The 24,484-nt window shown below is 39.9% G+C and overlaps 3 protein-coding genes across 3 annotated transcripts in view; 2 read left to right on the plus strand and 1 right to left on the minus strand.

Annotated features, from left to right (window-relative positions):
• The window catches only part of LOC104940903 (calcium release-activated calcium channel protein 1-like), an 8,446-nt gene extending 5,003 nt beyond the window's left edge, over positions 1–3,443 (plus strand). The window contains exon 2 of the mRNA XM_010765916.1: positions 920–3,443. Within this exon, the coding sequence (XP_010764218.1) occupies positions 920–1,465 (546 nt within the window). The 3' untranslated portion in view covers positions 1,466–3,443. The remainder of the gene's footprint in view (positions 1–919) is intronic.
• A 1,409-nt stretch (positions 3,444–4,852) lies between these two features.
• LOC104940909 (histone-lysine N-methyltransferase SETD1B-like) lies at positions 4,853–15,163 on the plus strand (the record flags this gene model as incomplete). Its single annotated transcript, XM_010765923.1, has 17 exons — positions 4,853–4,936; positions 5,858–5,956; positions 6,043–6,313; positions 6,416–6,528; positions 7,216–8,178; positions 8,441–9,142; positions 9,263–9,379; positions 9,473–9,551; positions 9,649–9,851; positions 10,139–10,280; positions 10,370–10,762; positions 11,106–12,107; positions 12,683–12,849; positions 12,928–13,053; positions 13,698–13,817; positions 14,040–14,177; positions 14,877–15,163. Coding segments are annotated over 17 exons (4,893 nt in total), but the record flags the coding sequence as incomplete, so codon positions are not given.
• A 135-nt stretch (positions 15,164–15,298) lies between these two features.
• Positions 15,299–21,198, minus strand: LOC104940904 (4-hydroxyphenylpyruvate dioxygenase-like). The gene is made up of 14 exons (XM_010765917.1): positions 21,124–21,198; positions 20,775–20,801; positions 20,506–20,568; positions 20,090–20,194; positions 19,813–19,855; positions 19,230–19,312; positions 19,038–19,127; positions 18,842–18,945; positions 18,669–18,746; positions 17,195–17,357; positions 17,026–17,097; positions 16,818–16,940; positions 16,260–16,376; positions 15,299–15,953 (listed from the first exon to the last, which is right to left on the minus strand). Exons 1-14 carry the CDS (start codon positions 21,124–21,126, stop codon positions 15,843–15,845), a joined length of 1,182 nt encoding a protein of 393 aa, XP_010764219.1. The 5' UTR covers positions 21,127–21,198; the 3' UTR covers positions 15,299–15,842.
• Between the last annotated feature and the right edge of the window lie 3,286 nt (positions 21,199–24,484).

A 24,484-nucleotide genomic window follows, 5' to 3' on the forward strand; every position in this document is an offset into this window, starting at 1 on the left:
TGTGTGTGTGTGTGTGTGTGTGTGTGTGTGTGTGTGTGTGTGTGTGTGTGGAAGCAGCCTGTAGTCGTTCTTTATCTGTCTAATGAAGGTCAAACACAGCGAAGGCGGTGTGTAAAAGGCACAGCTCCACTTCCTACTTGGCGAACCTGTAACTTTCTTGTGTGCACGAGAACGTATCTCTTGCGCACGAGAAAGTATATCGCGATGAGCAAAACCGTACGGACAAAACATGTTTAACGACCATAAAGGTCCATAGGTACCGGCGGTCTATCAGCCAAAACAAACTTAAGTTTGTGTCAATCACTGGCACGTCGCTTCTGGTATGATGGGCATTCCCTTTCCGGTATGATTCTCTATTTTGTTTCGGCAAATGTTAAAGTGTTTCGGGAAATGTTAAAGTGTTTCGACACTTGTTAATTTGTTTTTGTTAATGTTAAATCGTATTTTCTTTGGCAAAATGTAAATTTGTCTCAAGCTACACCAATACTGCATACAACTATAACCCATGCTCCTCTTCAGCTTATATGTGGCTCGTATAATGGTATGATTGATTTACAAATCTGTATTTAAGCAATGCAGTTACAGTTACTTAGTTGTCCTGCTCTTATGACATTCAGGGGCCCGTACATCTCTTTATTGTAAAGTCTGCGTTTACTCTTTTGTCCACACACTACTAATAGGTCCAATTCCGAACAAGAACAACATCTAAAAATACTTGTATTTTACATTATATTCTATCCACATACGCAGCTGTCTGTGTTTGCTGTGTGGGAAGAGAAAGCAGTGGTTAGAGTTGTCTATGTTAGACTTTTTAAGTAAAACATGTAGAGCAATATAACTGATAGCCATGTCTATTGTGTTACTCACTGATGAAGATATCAATTGGAGAAGATAAATTGTTCTTGTATGATTTTCCAAGGTTGCCATGGTGGAGGTACAGCTGGAGCCGGAATTTAAGTACCCCCCCGGGCTGCTGATAGCCTTCAGTGCCTGCACCACAGTCCTGGTTGCAGTCCACCTCTTCGCCCTCATGGTCAGCACTTGCATCCTCCCGAATCTCGAGGCTGTCAGCAATGTTCACAACCTCAACTCCGTCCACGAGTCTCCCCACGAGCGCATGCATCGCCACATAGAGTTGGCCTGGGCTTTCTCCACAGTCATCGGCACCCTCCTCTTCCTCACAGAGGTGATGCTCTTGTGCTGGGTGAAGTTCTTACCCCTCAGAAGCCTCGACGAGAAGAACAGCACTATAAGTTCAGGGCAGGCTGCAGCCATCGCTTCCACCTGCATCATGGTGCCGTTTGGACTCGTTTTTATCATGTTCGCCGTCCACTTTTACCGCACTCTGGTCAGTCACAAAACGGACCGGCAGATCAAAGAGCTGGAGCAGGTCATCCAGCTCCAGAGCCAGCTGGACCATCGGGGTGAGAACGACGACCTGAAGGCCACTATCCACTATCCTTGATCAAAGCCAGTAAGCACGCTACAGCAGCAGACATTCAACAATGCCTTTATTGTGAAATTCTCTTATAAAAGCTTTATTTGTTAGGTATAACTGTGCACAAATTAAAGGTGTACTTCCTTGTTTTTATATTTCCTAACGTTTAGTTGACGCTTTTGTCCAAAGCAACATCCAAACACTTCAGTACTGTAGACATGCCTACAGGAGCATTTCAGGGTGATGTATCTTGCCCAAAGACATGTTGACAGCAGGGGATGGATCAAACCTCTTGAACCTTGCCGCTTTTCTTTCAATATTCATGTGAAACAAAAGCCTTTGTTGAAGCCTGGTATAAAATGATAGTCCTGCTCCTTTTAATGGTCTATTTGAGCTGCCACGGTTTAATCTGTGCTGCTGCGGGCAGACACACTAGTGACTCACCACCACTGCTGCATGCACCTGTGGCCTTTATATTGTCCCATGGTGGGTTGCATTGATTTCACATGTTCTCACATTTGTCTGGCTTTAAATGAGGCTTTGTAGAGAGCATTACCAGACCTTTATTTTCAATGCAGACGTTCAAAATCAAGGTTTGAGTTATCTGACTGAAATATCAGTTTGATTTGAATCACTGTATACATGCTTTAAATCCGAAATTATAGAACAACTTGCATGTTTTAAAACGTTTTTTTATATGCAAACATTCATACTCATTGGACTAATTGGTTGTTTAATGAGTAAGTATAATCATATAATACAATACATGCATAAGAATCGTGTAGGAACTTTACTACATGTTTTAGTCTTGAACAATGTACATGTTACAATTTGCTAAACTAGCTTCGAAAATCAGTTTGCATTGGAGTCTTAAGATTTGAGCAAAAAGCAGTTAAGATCTTTTACAAAACAAATAGTTACAGTATAAATCAACCCAACAGTATTTGTGTGTAATCTGAGCCAAAATTCCACTTCTGAATAAAGGGTGTTATTGCAGTACACATATTTCTGTAGCACAATAAATAGCAGAATAAATGTAGGGTACAAAATATGATGAGTTTTCTTGATTTCCTGCTGCTTTTGCGAACATGCTGTTATCCATAAATGGTAACTAGCTTTAGAAGTATTGTTGAATGTATTGTTACAAAGCATGCACATATTGGAACTGTTGTTTTAGAGTTTGTATGTTTTTTACTTTGAATAGTTTACAAACTTGAGTGTGTGCACACGTTGTTTAGGTTACAGATTGTCTGAATTAGCGTGTGGGGCCTTTGACCTGTGGCACATTGTTGAATAGTTTTACATGGGTTTGACCATTTTCTATACTTTCTTTATTATATCTACTGTAACACTGGTACGAAAACACAGTAAGTGCTTAAATGAAGAAATATGCAAATATTTGTAGCTGCTGGACGACAATTGATTTTGTTCATAATACTATTGCTCAACTGTAAAATACTGATATTACACCACGGTAACTCTGGTCATTGTTATCCCATGTATCTAAAGGTGGTTTGTGCTGAGTCATGGTTGTGTTTCTGTCGATCACTAGCGCTCCAATATTTGCATTGAAATTGTTTCCACCTGATAATAATATCTTGGTGACACAAAGCAGAGAGCTAGAATCCAAAAGGGGTCAATCACTGACACACACGTTTAGAAAAATGGTTGTTACCTTTCTAAAGATCACTGTTGATGTTTATTTCACACAAATAAATATATAAAGAAGGTTTGATCCACCTCTCACTCTCTGGACACTTCTGAAAGGAATTACCACAGAGCAATGCAAGTCTAGGCCTTTTCTTCTGCTGGTTGATTTATTTAATCCATATTAATGTATATACAGTCGAGAGGTTCCACTGTTTGAGTTGATGCTTTAAAGGGATTTTTCTTTCAGCAAATACTGTATTGTAAGTTTTGCATATATCTGGTGTTTTAAACTTGAGTCAGCAGGACTTTGTTTTTGTTGCCGGTTCGGGAATAAAACACATCTGTGATAATTTGAGTTTTGTTTGAATTTTTTTAATACAGTTTTTTACATTTACAGTAATGCCTGGATAAAACAAATAAGGAAAACTATAGACATGTATTGCATAAATGGCATTTTGGTCTATGAAAAACTAAAAGGAAAACCACACAGGAAGTCTGCACTTACAGTTTGAGATAGCTGTCACTCAGTCAAAGCATGACTGCATTATAACAAAGCACACAAACTCCTACGCTTGCTGACTTTTTCCGACAATCCTTTCTCTATTGGTGCACGTTTTGTTGTTTCTTTGAACAAGTAGTCCACATCTTCCCTGCATTCGCCTGTGCTAAATATAGCACAGAATCGATTTTCCAACCCGATTTTCCTTCTTCTGTTCTCTTCTCCCTGTTACAATAGAGTTTACTCCCAAAAGAAATATTGTGAAAAAAATATTTGTTATATCCAATGATTACACATTAATAGTCACTATTAAAAAAAAAAAGTCAAAAAGAATACATCAGATTTATATAGCCCTAGTCATCATTACCAAAGAAGCTTTGCATACTTGAGGAAAAGCACAATCAAGCAATACAAACAAGATAAGAATACAATGAATAATACATAAGAATGCTTGTAGACACTTTTTATTTATTTATGCTCTTTCTTATTATTGTGGGATCAGTTATACATTTTCACAAAAAACATCTCTGTAATTATGTTTTATAACTGGATTATTAATGCCATTACACTGACAATGTGTAATACTCAATACTTTCTTTAAACTTTAAATGAATGATCCATTTATCATGCTCTATTCAGAGTCCCCTGATTTACATCTGATTAACATTTATATTTTACATTAACTTTTTATATTTTGTCATATTATTCGATTTGTGTTTGATTGTTAGTAAGTCATAGGCTGTATTCATAACTTATTAATATTATAATTATAAACATGTATTATTAAGGTTTATAGAAACACACCTCACACCTGTTCACACCTTCAACCCATCTAAATCCTTCCGCCTCACCGATGGATCTATATTCCGTCTCTGTCTCCTGGCGGATTGATCTTCTATCCACCTGGGCGACGAACTGTAAAAACAACCGAAGATCCCAACAGCTTTTCCACAATGTTGCTCCACCAAAGGATATAACCTTTGTAGTTACAGGTAAGCGAGATAAAGCATATTATTGGTCGACTTAACTTTGAGTATTTGATCACGTTTCATTTCACAATCTGTTTGAGAAGGATAACGTTACAGGTGATGCTCTCCATCACCTGTTGGGGCGTGTTAAGCTCCAGCGGCGGACTGATGTAAACAGCTCTGTTAATCATGCTAAATGATACGGTGTTTATAATCTTTTATTTCCAGGTTTTGACGAATGTAATGGAAAGCGAAAAACAAACTTCTGAGAGAGAGACACCGCCTCAGTTCTGGAGAAGCTGCAAGTTGATTATTGACCCTGCATTGACGAAAGGACTGTACAAAGTGTATCGTTACGATGGACAGCAATTTAACATACCCGTGAGCATTTATACATATATTTGTGTTGTCTATTACACATGGCCGCCTGTTTCCTATATTGATCAAAACAAGCATTGCCTTTGTTTCTATTATCAAAGATTCAAGATTCAAAGGCTTTATTGTCATATGCACGTAGCTACAGTAGATTTTCTTTAAATAAAAATAGTGCAAGAAAAACAGAGTGGTATAGATTAGAATAAAAAACTGCATATTATGTTGCAGACCAATGTGCAAGTAATGCAGATGAAGTAAACTATATGTATCTCAGAAAAATAAAAAAATAAATACAACAAGCTAAATAATGCAGAGAATGTAAGTGACCAAGTAAATGCAGGAGTCTACATGTAAATAGATAAGTGGGTTAAAGTGAATTTATATAGCGTACTTACATTTACGATATTAATATTTTTAATTCTCTGCTGCTTTATACTTCTACTTCAACCTAGAAGTAAATATTGCTCTATTGTGCTTATTACTCCATTTTAACATTTGGATTCTACTGTTTCTGTTACTTTGCACATTAGGATTACATTAAGAAAAATTAATACAAATATTCTTGTAAAATACTATTCAATTGTTAAACTATTCAAATGAAGCAACCTCTAAATAAAGCAAAAGAGTATTAGCTCAAGACTACCTTAGTAAGCTACAATGTTTGAATGCTGCTTGCATTCCTATCAATAATCTAATAGTATAATTTATGAGTAATTAACACAGCCAGAGCCAATCTCAGTGTGTTGATACAGTAGTACTACACTTTTAAACTTGAAGATTATTTTGTATTTAAGTGATGTTATTAATGCTTTAACTTGTATCAGAGTCCTTTTCTGTGTGCAACTGCTACTTTCATTGAATGAAAATAACGTAATACTTCTCCCCCCACATTATATTGATGGATGTTGTTTACTTCAACAGGTGGAGGATTTAGGTCTGTTTCCTGTAGAGACAGTCAGAGATCCCCGTGTCTGCCGCCTGTGGAGCAAATGCAACAAGACTGACCTTTTGATTTCTAAATTTAAGGTAATCTTCATTATGAGCATCATAGTTATTATAATAATAGTAAACATGGCAATAATGGGAGCTCTTGTTTACCTATGTCCTTTCAGGTTGATGAATGGTATGTTGGCCCCGTTCCTCCCAAAGAAGTGACATTTTCCAGGCTGAATGACAATGTGAGGGAGGCGTTCTTGGCTAATATGTGCAATAAATATGGGGACATCGAAGAAGTCAAAATATTTTACAATCCTAAGAACAAGAAGCATTTGGGGATTGCAAAGGTCGTCTTCGACACAGTGAGGGCTGCAAAAGAAGCTGTCCAGCACCTCCATCAGACCTCAGTGATGGGAAATGTTATTCATGTGGAAATTGATCCTAAAGGTAAGACTGACTTTAGAACTACCTCATATTTGTATGAATTGTAATTAAACATTTTAATCTCTTTGAGTTTGTTGACTAATTACAATATGCAACCTTCCTCAGGTGAAAACAGGACGCGATATCTCCAGCTCCTCTTACGGGGCCTTTATACTCCTTGGACGCTGCCAGTGGGCAGCAATGAGCAAGCTATTCAAAGCTTAGTCGAGGGTTTGCTGGTAAACTGTTTAAGCTGCTTATGATTGATTGATTGATTTATTTATTTTCCTGCTATACACACAAAGCACTTAACCCTCAAAGGTTTACAAGATACCAAAGATACAGTTCCAGTGGTCAAACCTTTAATTCACTTTCAAAATCACAGGTTATTTTTCAGATTAGTTTTAAACTTTATACTTTTGCTTTCTACACCCAAACTTGGCAGGTAAACTCTGCTCTGTTTCCTCAAGCACACCTCAGGTCTTTCAGTCATCCATCCAAAGAAAATCAACATCAATTGAGGTCATTTAACTAAGAGGTGCATGTTTTCATAGACAGGACAGTAAATAAAAAAATGAAACCCATTTTTGATTTTCTACAACTCACACAACAGACCCATTTATAATCGTGAAGTAATCGTATATCACCCATTCTTGAGAATTGGGACAAATCATGTCCTATCAAAAAAACTTTAAATTAATACTAATTAATATACATCAAAAATAATTCCATGTTCTTTTTGTGAACATTTATTTTTAAAGGATTTATATATATGAAATGAATATGATTTGTCAATGTTTTGGTCTGCTTTCATTTTTGTTCTGGTTTATGAATATCGAATACATTCAATATTTATAAACTAGCTGTAGAACTAATACGTTTTTATGGACAATATAACTCATGTGTTATCTTGTTATCTCTTACAGAGCAGCGCAGCCACACAGACACATCTGAGCATCTCCAGTCCCACCAGCATCGCCACCCCCCTCTCTCTGGACACAGCCTACTCCAGTATTTGGCAGGATACACCTTGCAGCTTCAGGCTAACACCACATTCCCAGTGCCTGTCTGCCACTCCTCTGTCCCAGGACTCCTGCTACTCCAGTCTTCAGGCGACTCCAGTCCTCCAGGGGGAGCCCTCCACCTTGAGTGATCACAAACTTTTAAGACGAGAGCTCTGGCGTCGTAAAACTGAGAGGTATTGCAGAGGATCCGGCGAAGTCTCAGATGTGAACTTCATTTTGAGGCAATGCCAACCCCAGCTAGCAGAATCTTATTCTACCACAAAACAATCTAGCAGCCAAGAGTTAGCACTGTGGGGGCACAATGCACAATCCCCCAATCACAGTAATGCTTCCTTTAACTTTAAGTCTCCCAGTCAGGAGTCCAGAGCTGTGGTCACTGCTACCTCTAAGGATTTTGATAGAAGCTCCAGCTCTTTAAGTATCCTGAGCATTAATTTCACATCTGAATATCAGACAGCAGCTTCCTTTCCATCTAATGACCATGCACGCATTACAGAACTACCCCAAACTGCTGGTAACTCTTCTTCAAGCCCCAGGCCTGAGGTGGAGAGTTTGGACTCTCGTATTGAGAGTTTGCTGATAAACAGCCAGAGTACTGACCCGTCCTACTTCTATAGAAACTCTTTGGAGGCTGATGTTCACTCTCAGGACAGCCCGACCTCACCTTGCTCCCCTAACGCCTCCCCTTTCTCAGATGACTCACCTGTTCGCACTCCAACTTCATGTGACTTCACAACGATAGATCAGCGCTCCTTCAATGACCTCATTGAAGATGAGCCAGATGAAACCACTCAAGCTGTTCTGTTTCTAACAAGAGACTCTCAGCCTCCATCTGATTTCACACGTTTTGAAAGGAGGGCTCACGTAAACCACGAAAAAGAGGCAGAAAGGTTGCAGTTATTCTCACGTTCAAAGGTAATTACTCCTCAAGCATTCTTAACCAAGGTCATAATGGAAAATAATTTCCTAAAAGATAAGTTCATGATCATTTAAATGATAATGATAATTCCTGTTTTGTTTAAACTACGCATTTTACTATCAAAAGTGGTAGTAGTTAGCGTTGTTGCTATCTACGTTTTATTTTAGAGTCCTGAAAACGACTTAAACTGATTATTTTGTGTCTTAGGAGCGTCGTTCGAATAAGGATTACTCGAATAAGGATTACTCGAATAAAAGAGCGTTCAGAGCTTCAACACCAGCCAGACAGATCCCTCTCCCTCAGCCTCCATCCTTTTCTCTCAATAGCAACACTCAACCCCCCTCCTCCAAAGCTCCTCCTGCTTTTAAATCAGGGTGCCCCCATCCACCAGCCACCCGTTTCGCTTTCCCCCTTCCTCCCTTTCCCCCGTCTATCCCATCTATCCCACCTCGCCTGCCTAATGGCACCATCCCCATCCCACCTCCGGGTTGGATCCCACCTCGGGGCCATCACCCCGGCATCTCTATTCCTCCTCCCGGTTTTCCGCCTCCATCTTCTATTCCTCCACCACCAACCTTCCTTGGACCCCCACCTCCTGTGCACAGGTACCCCTTACCTGTTCATCCTCCAGGCACTTTAGATAAGGGGAATCCTCCAACCGCTCCTTTGCATTTCCCTCGACCTCCATGGCCTCTACCACCTTTCCCCAGGTTTAACCCCTTTGTGCCACCACCAGACTTCCTGCTTGTGCGGGAAAACCCTCATAAGGCCACGGTGGAAAAGGTTTTAGAAGTCATCATGGATGAACTGAAGTCGATTATTAGGAAGGATATTACACGCCGAATGATTGAAGGGGTCGCTTTCAAGGCATTTGAGGACTGGTGGGTATGTCAAGAGAAGAAAGTAAAGGTGAGTTCTTTATCTTTCATCTGTCGTCTCATACATTGGTTGATGAAACAGCATGAATAAATACATAAATGTGTCCTTTTAGAGACAGTATGTTCATTGTTATTGCTTTTCTTTCATAAGATACACGTTTCTCCTTTGAAAAGTGGAGCAACAAGTATTGAAGAAAGGAGCAAACTTATAAATCCCCTCTGTCACATCAGTGGCCAGGGCAAAAAACCTCCACTGCCTTCATTCAAGGTATGCTATTGTGCTTTATATGATGTGAAATATGCCAGCGTTTGACCTCTGAGCGTGCATGTCTTGATAAATAAAATACATTTCATCATGCAGGTAAAAAGGAAAAGAGCAGATGATACTGTTACGTCAGAAGAGATAGAAAATGTGTTGTGTTCTACTCATGAAAGCTCTGGTGAGTGCTTTTAATGCGATTACCCCTCATTTACAATTTATGAACTCATTTATATAGACTGTAGCTTAATTCTGTCCGTTGCTCTCTTTGCATGTAGATGTGAAACAGGGGGAGGACAAAGGGAGTTTGGCATCTGAGAGAGCCAAACGCAGACATTCAAGACCACATGAGCTTGAAAGTGACGATGATGATGATGATGATGAAGAAGGGAAAGACGAAGATAACACACTTCAAGATGAGGAAACAACATCAGATAAATTGGAGGCGGTTGTTCCAGTTCATGATGATCCTCAAATCCTGGTAAATATACATTTTGCTCCGAAAATTATAGTGAGATTGCAAAAAGAAAAGCCAAGACCTCAAAGCCAGCTGTTAGTTTTTATTTGCTATCAAGTTGATTGAATCCTAACTTGAAATAAATATCTTACATGAATTTCGATAAACAGCTGGAAATATGCAGTCAGGGGTCACAACAAATTGAGAGGTTGTTCATACTCCCCTTACAACTAGAATCTATCAAAGTTATACACGTGCTGTCAACTTTAAAGTGTGAAAGAATGGATAATTGAACTTGTGCTCTTCTGTAGTGTGACAGAGATGATGATGATGATGATGATGATGAGGACAGCAATCATCCTGAGGAAGAGAAGGAGTCCGCACAGAAACACACAGAAGATGAAGATGCAGTCATCTTCCAAGCTAGTGAAGCAGTGGCGAGCTTGGATGGCGGTACGTTAAATATCATACAGTTGTAACATTGAACATCTCATGAATAATGACATGTTTAAAAATGTGTTGTTCTTTTTGTCCAACTATAGAGAGTTTCTCAGAGAGCAGCTCCTCAGAGGACAGTGAGTTCTCGTCAGACTTCGACTCCTCGGACTCCTTCTCCTCTGAGAGCTTCGAGGACTCGTCCTACTCTGAACTCAGCCGTGAAGATGAAGGCATGGAGGAGGAGGGCGACAGAAGAGTTGAGTGTATCTTCATATCGTCAGATGAAGAGTCGATGGAGCTTGAGCCCCCCGCCAGCCCCTCGGCCCCGCTGACCCCTGGTGCCAAGCTGGAGCTGGAGCTGCAGGAATGGCCAGATCCATATCACTGGGAGAAAAGAGAGCAGAACCAGTTCCCGTCCTGTCTGGAGGACATGATGGAGCTCCAAACCAGCGAACCCCCGGACCATCTACAGCCCCTCTCACTTTTAGGACTCCCAGGTTGAACAGTTTGAGTGTTGTTTTTCTCTCTGTGGTCATTTTGCACCCCTTTCTTTCTGCTTCACCTTTTGGTAAAGTGTTTCTCTTCCTGGTGATTTTCTCTTCATAGTGTCTTTGGTTGTTTTGCTTCTTTTTGAGGTCCTTCTGTGTGTCTCTGTGGTTTGGTGGACTTCCCAACAAGAAATGTGACTTTTAAACAAAGCGTCCAAGGGACCCTGCGCTTCAGCAAATGGTCCCCTGTACGTCTTGTGCCTTTTCCCACTGGGCCCTTTTTAGAAATTTGTTCCAAAGAAATGTTGGTGAAAATATGTTTTTCTAATATTTTATTGTTATACTTGTGTAGCAGTGGGCCAACATCTTGACGTAGAGATGGAGAGCCCTCAGTGGATGTCACGGGGGAACAGAGAAAACCTGAGGCCTCTGACTCCCACTGGCTGCCTGGTGGACAGCGACCCTGACCTTCTGATGAGGAGCAAACCCACATCCCCCGCTGTGGAGGAAGAACGACCCCAAACACCAGGCAAGGGCATAGTGGCCGAACTGGAAAGTGAGGAATCTACCAATGAAGTGCTTTCTCCAACAGCCACCGAGGTCGTTTTTTCTCCACTTGCTTTGTACCCTTTATACCAGGATATGCCCAAAACGCCTGGTCGCGAGGATAGACGAGCATGGACTCAGTACAGCTCTGCGAGAGCTCCAGCTACACCAGGCAGAGAGACCACCTCGTCAGAAGGTAACACAGTGATGTTCCCCCATCTTAGCAGCCCCCTTTCTAGCAATCCGTATATCACAGCCCCAAAGACCCCTGGGAGGGACATCATCCTACCCCGGAGATCCATAGTCCACAAGAGAAAAATGGTGACGACCTTACAGCCAATGTTTTACGATTCTCTCGGAGGCTCCCCCATCTCAGTGTCCTCACCATGCAGCTCCTCTGAGTCTTCTTCTGACTCCGCTCAAGGGAAAAGCATGTGGGTCAGTTCAGGTGTGAGAATGAGGCCTTTGCAGGGCCTGGAGAATATGCCTGGGCTCCGGGATGAGGAGAATAGTAGTAGAGAGAAGGACAAATCCTTATTAAAGAGAAAGGAGTGGAGGAAGCGAAAGAGGAGGTGGAGAATTCTTCATCGGAGAAGACTTCTTAAAAGAAACACTGGTTCTCTCCACTCTAACATCGCTTCTGACAGGTGGCGCTCTCTCTCTGAGGAGAGGAGGATACTTCATAGTGTTTGGAAGGAGGGTCTGGATGAAGAAGACACCAGGCTGCTGCAGCGGACATACGACAGGCTGCAGGCGAGGGATAATGGGTTCGGGTGGATCAGTGACACTCTGTGGATACCTCACACTTATATCCTTTTTAACCAACTTTAATGTTGGAATTGAATAACATCCAATTGAGTTACTTTAGGATTGCATCGACAATATGTTTTATTATCAGTTAATCAATTATTATTATCACTGGGTTTATAAGATGTAAGAAAAATGTCTCCCAGTTTCTTAAGTTTCCAGTCTAGAACCAAAAGATGAACACTTAATAACACTACACACACTTAATTAATTAGTCTACTAATTGTAACTCTTGTTTACAGTCGCTGAACTAAGTAACTTATATTGTATGAATTGGTGTGATTATCTCCAATGTGAAACTGTAGCATACACAAATGAATTCCATAATAGTATGTATATATTTGAATAAAAAAAACAAGGCTCAGCAGCATTCAAATGTTGATTTTGAATATGAAATGTAACTTTGTGAATGAAGCTTCAAACTACTCGGGTGTAAAGGACTGTTGCAAATCCCTTGCCAGGTTTCCTATTGAAACATTCATTTACAAACTAATAATATATTAAGATAACTTTATTTGCCTAATACACAATATAGTGCATTTTATTCTCTGATTGACCTCCTTAACCACCGCTCACTGACTAAAGTCGTCGCAGAGCAGAGGGACGAGCACAGATCCTGGTGGCCCAATCACAGGACCGGCTCTGCTCGCTCTGAAGGATTCTACAAAATCAGCAAGAAAGACAAAATGAAATACCTCAACCACACAAAGCTGAACCCTGAGCTTCCATCTACAAGCACTCAGGTATCAACCAGAGGAAACTGGGATGATCTCATTGCCCAGTTTATTAGAGTCAATGCTTAATGCCAACATGTGTTTCAGGGAACGAGCATCCCGGCCCAGCAACAGACCTCACTGCGAGCCGGATCTGACTTCAGGTCTGAACAGCGTCGCCTGCTCTCCTCTTTCAGCTGTGACAGTGACCTAGTCAAGTTCAACCAGCTGAAGGTAAGTACATTAAAGGTTCAGACAAAATCACTTCGGAAAACCTTGATGCCAAAATCATTTTATAAAAATATACCTGTAGTAAGTATTAGCATACTTTTGGTCTAAATGCAAAGAAAACTATTGAATAGTCTTTCATCAGTGTCACAACCGAGGTCTGTTGAATATACATTTGATTAAATCTCATCAGGCACTGTTTGTGTATGTAACTTTGTAAGTACAACAGCATTTCCCCATATGCTTATATTGACATGTGAATAAATAAAATGTATATATAAATATTTATATATATATAAAGTAAACAAAGTATCTTGTACTGGCTGTGCCACAATAGTGAGAAACGTATTGTATGTACAACTTTTCCGTACCTGACCAGTTGTAGGACTTTGATATAGATAGTTTCATTGTATTTGCAGATGTTTCAAGATGTTTCCACAGTTGAGATGGCTACTACCACACCAATTCACTTAATACACTATTTGTGAATGTGTTTTTTAATGTGATTTTGATCAAAACAATGAAAAGTCTACGCCTGAGATATTTTTTTACCTGAGGTAGAACAAAGTCGTTTGAATGACCTGAATGCAGATGTGTGGCCTGTGTTAACGAATGGCACGTGTCTCATTTTGTCATGCTCAATAAATCAGTTCCGAAGGAAGAGGATTCGTTTCAGCCGGAGTCATATTCATGATTGGGGCCTGTTTGCGATGGAGCCGATCGCAGCAGATGAGATGGTGATCGAGTATGTGGGCCAGATCATCAGACAGGTGAGACTAGCTAGTCATGTGCTCATAATGCTCCCTTGGTAACAAATGTCTCTGTCGAGCTTTCAAGAGAGCCGCTTTTCCCCTGATTGTTTCCCCTGAATCGGCCCAGTGGCCCCCTGGGACCCGCCTGTTATTCTGGGTACTTTCCAGGAGTGTGAGGACTGACGGTAACGGTGATTAAGAACACTCGTGAAAAGGCTCATGTGTTTTCACTCTTCTTAGATCATAGCTGACATGAGGGAGCAGAGGTACGAGGAGGAGGGCATTGGCAGCAGCTACTTGTTCCGGGTTGATCAGGACACCATCATTGATGCCACTAAATATGGGAACTTATCCAGGTTTATCAACCACAGCTGCAATGTGAGTACGAGCCAGTAGAGCTCCAAGGGGTTGAAGATTGAAGAGGCTCTATTATGCTTTTTTTGTTTTTCCCTTTCCTGTTGTTTGTTATTTCGGTTTTTGTGGTTACCTCCGAAGGGAGTTTTCTCTCCCACACAATCACCGCCTGCCTGAAACGCCTCCATTTTACTCCTTGGTTTACTTCTGTAATAGTGACATCACCATGTAACACTGGCGCTTCTGTTGGCTAGCACTCCGAGACATTGTACGTGATAGGCTTAGGGACAGGACATCTCTAAGCAGTTGACCAATCACAACAGACCCGGCCAGCAAACCAATCAGACAGAGGGTGAAAAGAGGTGCTGTAGCACAGTATGTGAAAAATAAAGACCTTTTTGAACATCACAGCATAAACATGTCACAGTAGAGGCACACAATAGAAATATGAACCTAAATATGAGCACAATAGAGCCCCTTTAAAGGGGTTCATAGGGTTTCTGCTGGTCCTTTAAAAGCCTAAAAGTTAGTGGTCTGTCATTACAGGGAATACAAATATCTTAAATATGGTGCTCTTCTGTTGTGGTAACTGCAAATCATTTTCAAAAAGAATTGTAATAGTGTCTTTAAAAAGTCTTAAAGTAATCTTGTTGAAACCTGCTACTTAAGGTAACAATTTGTTTAGTAAGGTCATTAATGCAAAATACCTTTTTTGTCTTGCAGCCTAACTGTTATGCAAAGATCATCTCTGTGGAGTCCAGGAAGAAGATAGTGATTTACTCCCGGCAGCCAATAGGTGTCAATGAAGAGATCACGTACGACTACAAGTTTCCCATCGAGGACACAAAGATCCCTTGCTTGTGTGGAGCAGATGGTTGCCGGGGCACCTTGAACTAATCTCTAATGGAGTGTTCAGATTTATGTCAAGAGCCAAAGTTGCCTGAAGTACTGCACAATCCAAACACAGACCCTGAAGATTATTTTCATGCTGATTTATTCTACCAATGACTGCCTTAACGCCAAACAGGAACTTATGAATGCTCTGCAGACGTGTGGAGGTACTGCTCAGTAAATAATGATTTATTTAAACCTTATAATCTGTGCTTGAGTACAGGAGCACTTACAACTTCCTCATTGTCTGGTAAAACATTACAAAACACTTCATTTGTTTGCACATTAGAGTTTATGAACACATCACAACCCACGGTTTCACACATTGCAAATGTTTCCTCTTGCAACATAAAGGGAAAGATGGCCGCTCCAATTATGCAAAGCTCTTCTGTTACATTGAAATTACTTTGAAAGTTATTGCCAAAATGATAACAATCTATAAAATTACTTGTTTTCATTTATGAGAGCTTAATTGTGTTTTGCTTGAGTCAAGCTTATATGGATTTCCTTGTTAACATTTGATAAAAAGAAAGCCTTACATGGTGATAAAGTTACAATTAGTTGATCTTTCATGAAAATCCGGAGAGATTATAATGAAGTACTTTTTGAAACATGCTTATCACATATAAAATAAATGTTATTATGTAATTATAATAAAACATGCAAGTCCCAAAAACATGCTTTGTTAATTATTGCACAATACTAGTTTAATACTAAAGTACAGGACTCTAAACAAAAAATGGCCTCTCATAGTAAAGAGATGTTGAAACTGAAATGTCTACTTTAATAAAACTAGGATCAGATGTTCTTTGAAACTCCATTTGGTGTCAGGATCGTCAGATTTCCTCTTGCATTCTGGTCCGCTTCGATGGCTTCAAACAGAGACTTGAAGTTTCCTGCACCAAAGCCCTGTGGGAAAATCATGTGTTTAAGTTATTGATTAACTAACTTAATGAATCCTTTTTCTAACACAAATATTGTGCACAAAGAATTTGGGCCACAAGTGAAAAAGGTCTGAGATAAACTTCAGAATTGGCTTAAAAAAATACTTAGTTTAATAAATACCTGTGACTTTTAACTCACAAGTCAAATACATATTTTTAACCAGTAGGCTGAAAATGTGGTCCTTATCCTATTCCCTAACAATTCTAGAAATATGTGCTTTATATTCTCTTCATCCTTGTAAAGTTGTTGTTTATCCAGTGGCGCCCTCACCTGGTGGTTGTGTCTCTGAATGACCTCCAAGAACACAGTGGGCCGATCCTGAACTGGCTTGGTGAAGATCTGAAGTAAGTAGCCGTTTTCGTCAAAGTCCACCAAGATCCTCAGCTCCTGATGTGAGTAAGATCACAAGATCACATTGTGAATTGTAATTCATTTATCCATTTTGTTTTGACAAGGCTGGATAGTTGACACACAGCTTTGAGTCTACGAAGATGAGAAAAATAAATATGGCCATACATATTAGAGAAGGCTCAATGACACTTTGCAGCACCATCCAAAATTACATTTCAAATGTCACCCTTGTGCAAAAGTTTCAATTTCAATGTTTACAAAACAAGCTTCTTCCATTTCCTATCTTTGTTGCCCACACCCTGATTACTGTTGTTTATAGATAGTCAGGAGGACTAATTGTTGAATGAGGCTTTTTGACCCCTGGTATTCAATCATTTTCAGACATAATATATATAACCATTGCCTGGGCTGGACCAAACATTATATCCTAAAGTTCATTCAGTTCTCCAAACTGGCTGAATATAACTTTGTTCTGACCTGCAGGACATCCAGGTCCTCTGAGACTTTGACCTTTGATTGTTTCAGGTTCTCTCTCAGCTGTTTGTAGTACGTGTCTGGCACGTACATAAACTCCATCCCACGCTCCTTTAGGTTACGAATCTGCAAATTGAAATTAATCAGAAAGTTATTGTTGCTTCTTTTGGGATGCATCCACACACAAAGCCAAAGTGTCCTTTAATCTTACCGCAGTGATGATATCTGACGTGTTCATGGCTATATGCTGCACGCCTGGACCTCCATAGTACTCCACATACTCCTGTGAGTGAACATTTGGAGAAATACAAGTTATTGAATCATTCATGTGCAAGTAAACAGTTTAAGACCACATATTTACTGAAGTGAGCCAAACATGCCTGGATCTGAGACTTTCTCTTCCCCATGGCAGGCTCGTTGATGGGCATCTTCACAGTCTCCTCGTAGTTCGCCACAACAATGGAGCGCAGGGCGCTGAACTCTGTCTGAAGCTGCTTGTCATCCACTGACCAGAAGCGGTGAAACAGAAGGTTTCTTTGATACCTGATGGATTAAGAATCAGAGATGAAGAGGTTCAAATCTCATTCACTTCTGAACTGTTGCTCAGGTGTTACCCTATGTGGAGGAAGTACTCAGATCTGTTAATTAAGTAAATAGTGATACCAAAGTGTAGAAATACTCTTAAACACCCCATTTCAGAATAACGTATGTTAAAGTATTTCATTATAATTATTGACTGCTTGTTTGGTTCAACACTTTTCATTGTTACCGATAAAGGAGGAGTTTGTTTTTACATTATGACTTTAAAAGCTGCTGGGTAACTTGTGAGTCTGATCCTAGAAGACGAAGAAGTAGCATAACATAGAAATAGTCAAGTAAAGTTAAACTTCTAAATTTTAAACTACTAAACTACTTCAGTATATGTTAGGGTGCACCGCTGATGCTACTATCATCTTATGATCTGAATGAGGTTGCAGCTTCACAGTGCCAAGCAGGAGTTTGATTTATGAGCGGCTCCATATGATTCTTCACATCTAAAAACCTCCAGTCTGTGTTACACCCCTTGTTATAGGATCAACCAATGAGCACTCTGTTTTTGAGAACTGCCTTTCCCCGCCCCATGCATGCCTATATAATGGGGTCAAAACAAGATCCAGATGTGGAGAACAACTGGAGGCCAGCTTAAAAAAAATTGCAAAGTCATGCTGATGACTGACTCCTTCCCAAAAAGAGTTATGTAAGACACCTCCTCTCTGAAGAGCCGGTATATTGTTATCACATTACTGAACAGGCCTCCTGAGTATCTGTTAGAAGTTACTGCAAGCACTTTAAGAGACCCATTACTACCACAAACTGACAAACAAACAACCCAAAAGGGACATACAATGAGGACAAAAAACATAAAATACTATGCAAAGACACAAAACATAAAAAATGAGATACCAAAACACTAAATAAAGAGACGCAAAACCTCTAAAAAGAAAAGCAAGGCATCCATTGAGAAGCAAATGACCATAAATAGACACACATTTATCCCAAAATAAGAGATACAAAAACATCAAAAAGAGTCCACAACAATAAAAAGGGATGCAAAAATAGACAAAAAACGAGAGACACAATGACCACATAGACCCAAAACGACCACTAGGAGACAGAACAACTGGAAAAGGGACACGATATGATCACAAAGAGACTCAAAACCACTGCAAAGAGATCCCCAAAGACGTCTCTTTTAGTCTGTGGCTCTTATTCCTATAAAGGTAGGGGCCCTCTACATGTTAGCTCCTAGGGTCCTAATGTCTCGTGATCCGCCAATATTTTAAACTGTGTACAAGAAATAGTTGAGTCCATTACCAATCCACCACTGGGACCATCTCATTATCCGGTTGGTTTCCCACAACGTGATCGATGAAGTTCAGTTTTCCACTTGGTCTGCATAGAGGAATGGAAGCAAAAGCAAATAAACACGCTGTCACTTTGCTGTCAGTCTGCCCTCTGTTATCTTTTAAACATTCGTATGCACTCACAGTCTAGCCAGTGAAGGGTCCTTGAACAGAGAGGGTTGGAAGCCTGGCAGGAACAACCCGGTGTATCCGCTTCTCTCCACAAACGTGTGTGTGGTGTCACCATACTGCAGCAAACAAAAGCAAGAGTATACATCTGGCATTTGTGCTAAATAGAGAGTCATAACTACTGAATGTAAATTTGTATTTAGTGCCTTACCGTTTGGAGCACGGCCAGTCTGACTTTACCATGCTTATCCTCCAGGGTGTAAGGCTCCTTCACGATAATTGCACCTCGCTCTCTGGCTTTCTGTTTATGAGGATGTATGGTAAATGGAAATATGATAGATTGTAATGTTAATTATGTGTGAGAATAGAACTGTGAATGCAGGTTTGAAAGAAAACCTGTTACCTGCACAAGGAAGTCACAGTCCTGCACTGTGAATGCAACATCCTTCACTCCATCACCGTGTTTGACTAAATGCTCTCCCATCTCTGAGAAAAAGACGAGACAAAAATATTTGATTTAGCCACACACAAGCAACCATTGTTGGCATTTGTTTTTTTTCAACACGAGACATTTACGAAAATTAATTTTTTTAATAAATCCTTTGAATGATACAGGCAATAGACATTATTATAGTAAACCAACTAAATGAATAAAAACATTTAAATTATGTAATTGGGAATGTAAAATGGTGTTTTCAACCATTCTGTTAATATTATTATTCATCTCTAGCTAAGTGTCTTCAATCATGATGTCAATGTATGAATTCAAGACTGAATTGACTTTTGCCAAATCAATAGTGATTTCAAATATATATTTAACAATTTTATATTTTTGGAAATGTTATCATCCACAAAAAAGATTTTTCTTGTAAATGCCAGAAACATTAGAGATGAAAAGAGTTGTGATATATTATAGTCATGTATGTAAGACAATAACTACTTCATCCATGTCCATATTGATTTCTCAGTCTATGACCAGTGCGTACCTTTGTTTCCAGGGTTGAGGGCAGATGAGAACACGTAAACGATCTGTGAAAAACAAAGTGAAGACATTAACTTGTCTAAGTCAGTACAAATGCACCTTTTGAGTCCAATAGCTATTAATTGACCATCTTCACTGCTCAAGAAAACCTTCTATTACCATTTCAGTCCTTTAATTTGAACTAATTTCTATAAAAGTCAAACATCTGCACAAACAGATTATTTTTGTTGACGCAATAAACCATTCTTCTTGCTGATTTCCAGGGAATGCAGATTCTTTACCTTTCCTTGTTTGACTGCATGGGACACCACATCCCGACAGCCTGTCTCCAAACCCTGGTAGGCCAGAGACTCAAATCCCAGCTTGTTACAGTAATACGATGCAGCCTGTTGAAGAAAATGAATTTATTCAACTGATAATCTCTTCTTGTTACAGTGAATTGAAATTGGGCATGTTTGCAACAGGTTCATCTTAAACTCTCTGATAGCACCATCTCCTGGTGACTAGTGAGGCGAGACTCAGTTTGTGCTTTGGGAAATTAAATATGTGGTTTTACATACTGTCTCCCCCCCCACCCCTCAGGAGAACCAATAGCCTTGCTGAATGTATAGTATACCCCTCCATCTGTGAGAAAAGTTGGTCAGAAAAAAAACAATGTACCCAAAAAACCCTTGGCAGCAGTTATTGATTAACTTACCTGTTTTGCATTTCCAACCCAGAACGTGAGGTGGTCAAAGCAGAGGAACTTGCCCTGCTCATGCTAAAGATAAGAACACATATTTTGTTGTGAAATCATTCAAACACACAGCGCCGCTAACATTTACATTGGGGGACAAACACATAGATGGAAACCAAACACACACACAACTGATGTTGGTTAAGTGTCATTAAAATCCTGATATCTGTGCAATGATTTCACTTGCTTAATAGCCTCTGTTCTGCGGTAAAACACAAAAGGAAACTTACCTTTTCGCCTTTATCTGTGTATGTCGTCTATAATGACAAAAGCACATCATAAAGCTATAACAAATGAACAACCCTGCTGAAGTCCAGTGACAAATGTTATTTACCAGCAAACACAATAATAGCAATAACAAACACTTTTCCAGCAGAGTAACAAAGCGATAAGATGCCAGACACACAATTAAATCATAAACAGTTTAAATGTTTACAACATTGATTGAAGGAGCTAGGAAAGAGTGCAATAGGCTAAATGAACCAATTAACCAAAGTTATTGTATACTTTTATTAACAATGTCTCTTTTTGTAGTTATAAAAGAAAAGCTATCTGGCTCAACATTGAGAGGTTACTCACCATCTTGCTCCTGTTCACTTGCCCTGACTGTCAGAAGGAAATAAACAATGAAACTCTGAATTTAAAAGCTCATAAGGACGTTTCTAGATCCACTCCCACCGGTGAGGAGGAGGAGGAAGAGGAGGAAGAGGAGGAGGGGTATCGATGCTTCGTTCACTTTTGCTGTTAAACAATGATTACTTGGGGAACAATGTCAACACAGGTTAAATTAGACCTGCTACTTGATCTGCTTCCCTGCTACCTAGTGCATGCTGAATACATTTTTTAATTATTATTTTTGCAAAAGCATGCAGAAACAGTGTCCGGTTTAGGATTACAGCTGTATGTTTTTTTCCAGAAGAAGAAGAAGCCAACGTCCATATGTTAGTGTTTAGTGGCGAGAGGAGGCTCNGTGTGCCTTTGGCAGTATACATTTTTTTATTATTATTTTTGCAAAAGCATGCAGAAACAGTGTCAGGTTTAGGATTACAGCTGTATGTTTTTTTCCAGAAGAAGAAGAAGCCAACGTCCATATGTTAGTGTTTAGTGGCGAGAGGAGGCTCACTCATGCAGGACTCCCATTGGCTCACTGGCGTTGAGCGGTTTGAACTCCTGAAAATGACCCCATCCCATCTATCCTCCACCACGTATATTCTTACAACAATTGTGATTTTCTTTCAGTAAAAGAGTGTATAGAAAATGATTCAAAGCTGTCATATTAGCGTTGTAATAGTGTGATACATCGATAATCCGTAATAAGTGGTTGTTTTTGGGTCAAGCTGGAAATAAAGGGTTTTGCTATAGGTCCAAAGTGCAGATGGGTTTATTGTGTGCTTTGATTCAACAAAACAAACTCAAATGTCACATGAATGTCCTCTAAAGGTATGCAATCAAACTTTGAGGTCATTACGACTACTGAGTATTTTTTCTCTTTCTAAGCTTTTTCTGTTGTAAACTGTTTAAAACCCATTTTAGGTACAAATTAAGGTGCATGAAATAATAATAATACATAATTAATCTTGCTCCCAAGAGGGTTTTTATCCTTTTGCAACTGAACAGATTCATGTAGGAACTACAATTAATAATGTTGTCTTAGGAAGTTAAGCGTCAACCTGTAAATCAGCTTAAAGATGACTCCAAACTTCTTCATCTACATATACTGGATATAACATGTGGAAACTCAATATATTCCAAAGAATAAAAAAAGACTTGAAGAGAATCTGAATTGCAAAGTGTTGCCAGTATAAATGAAACATATGTAGTCAATTCCTCCAAGGAAAACATGTTGATGAGCAGCCTTACTACATACAGTAGTCCCACATTCCAGTAACAGCTCACTAATGAGGAGTCAGAGCCCCCCCAGTCCCCCCCCCCCTCAGTCCCTGAAGATCTTTGTTTTTCATGCAGTCTCCTGGAGGTTCACTGTAGTCATGGGATGCAACTACGCTCATGCAGCCAGTAGAACACAACATGCAGGATAACAAATAATAACAGCCGCCTCGCTTTACCAAAGGTATTTAGTTTCATAATTAAAAAAATGTGGTCTGCTGTGAGTGATATTGGACAAAATTGCATGCGTATTCAACTCCAGAATTTGAAAGTGATGTTTTATTTTTTATTTTTTTAAGATTTGCTATTTGAACTAGTATTAAAATAGTTTTCAACTCATGTTGTTTTTGTAACTTCTATTCATACTGTTCCTATATGTTTATTCATATTTGTATTCATATAAACTCCTGAACTTCCCTACGGGGATCAATAAAGGTGTATCTTATCGTATCTTATCTTATCTTAAATCAAATCACCTTAACGATAAATGTACTAAACAATTAGTAGCAAGACACCAACAACATAATTTGATAATGAAATATGGGCTTATGTTATTTGTATGCATCTTGAGCCTCTCAATTAGTTTCTTACTTTCTGTGGCTTTACTGTTTTATTTTTTTACATCTTGGACATTGAGAAACTGTGATTAACTTTTTCTTCACTTTTTTCTGACATTTTATAGCCTCAACTTAATTAATCAATGATTCAAAAGATAATCAGCATTTTAACCAATAAAGAAAAATACTCTTTAGTCGCAGCTTTATTCCCCACATTATTTTAAAACATTATCCCATACATCATGCTGCATTACATCAGACTGTAAATCCCCTGGTATCAAGTCTCTCTAAGGACAAACACCTCCGTGGATCAGCTCCTTCCCACGCCAGCACTCCTCACATCATTGTAGTAGCTCAGTCAAAGGGAGCCACACAGCTCTCAAGACGGAATAGAAATGAGCAAATCATCACCTGAAACAAATCCCCAAATACTGTTGAACGGTAAACAACAGGGGAAACATCCGGAGGCTGCAGGAGGAGAGCAGGATGATGAGTGTTTGGAGGACAGTCGTGCAGCAGAGAGGGAAACACAAGCAAAGGTGCAGTCTGTTTTCCAGCAGGTACGTAACCAGATCAGATCACAGGCGGGTGTGAAGAACAGCATTCTGGAGCTGGTGCAGAGAGTCAAAGACAGAGAAACAGAGAGTGCACAGGTGGATGTCAAACCCGAGGGCACAGACGTCAACGGTGAGGAGAAGAAAGAGATGCTGACGGAGGACAGCAAAGATGAGATGCATGCAAAGGAAGAGGAGTTGTTTGCAATGTTCAAGGAAAAGCTTGAGGCTAGTCAAAAAGATTTAAAGGGTGAATTTGAAGTTCAGATTTCTCAGGTGCGTAAAGAAATGCAGGCCTACATGGACCAGGCTCTGAAAGGCTTGGAGAGCCAGATGCAGAGCAGCTGGCAATCCCACAATCTCCAACATGACAAAGAGAAGCAAGAGAGCAAAGGGCCAGACAAGAAACAGAAGCCTACAGCAGCTCCTACTCTGGCTTCCAGGAGAGGAAGAGTCCTGACTCGGACCATGACCACCATCATCCCTAAGACGTGTCCCCCTGTCATCATTTGCCCACGCGCCAAATCAGAGACACTGGGCTACTCCAAGCGGGAAAACTCTCGCCTCGTGCTGAGGGATCCAGGCTTCTCCTTACCAGGAAACAACCCCTGCCAGAGCCGCAAGCCGCTACCTCCAGTCTGCCCTCTTCTGCATCAGCACAAAAAGCCCGTCCGGCCAAAAGATAAAACAGGAAACTGATTCGACTTCTCGGAACACAAAGAAGACGTTGACAGTATGCAACTGCCCTGATTACAAAGCAGGGACAGAAGCATTCAGGTCAACATGTCAACCTTCTTGTGTTAATTTTTGCTGTGTCACTGTTATTGCTTATTGTACCTGACAGCTGTTACCGTCCAGTAGAGCTGCAACTATTAGCCATTCTGTTACATTAGGTGAATCATTAAAGTAATTATGTATGCAAACATGGCAGAAAATGCTGCT

Source organism: Notothenia coriiceps, unplaced genomic scaffold (genome assembly GCF_000735185.1).
Source record: "Notothenia coriiceps isolate Sejong01 unplaced genomic scaffold, NC01 NC01_scaffold00002825, whole genome shotgun sequence".
NCBI lineage: Eukaryota > Metazoa > Chordata > Actinopteri > Perciformes > Nototheniidae > Notothenia > Notothenia coriiceps.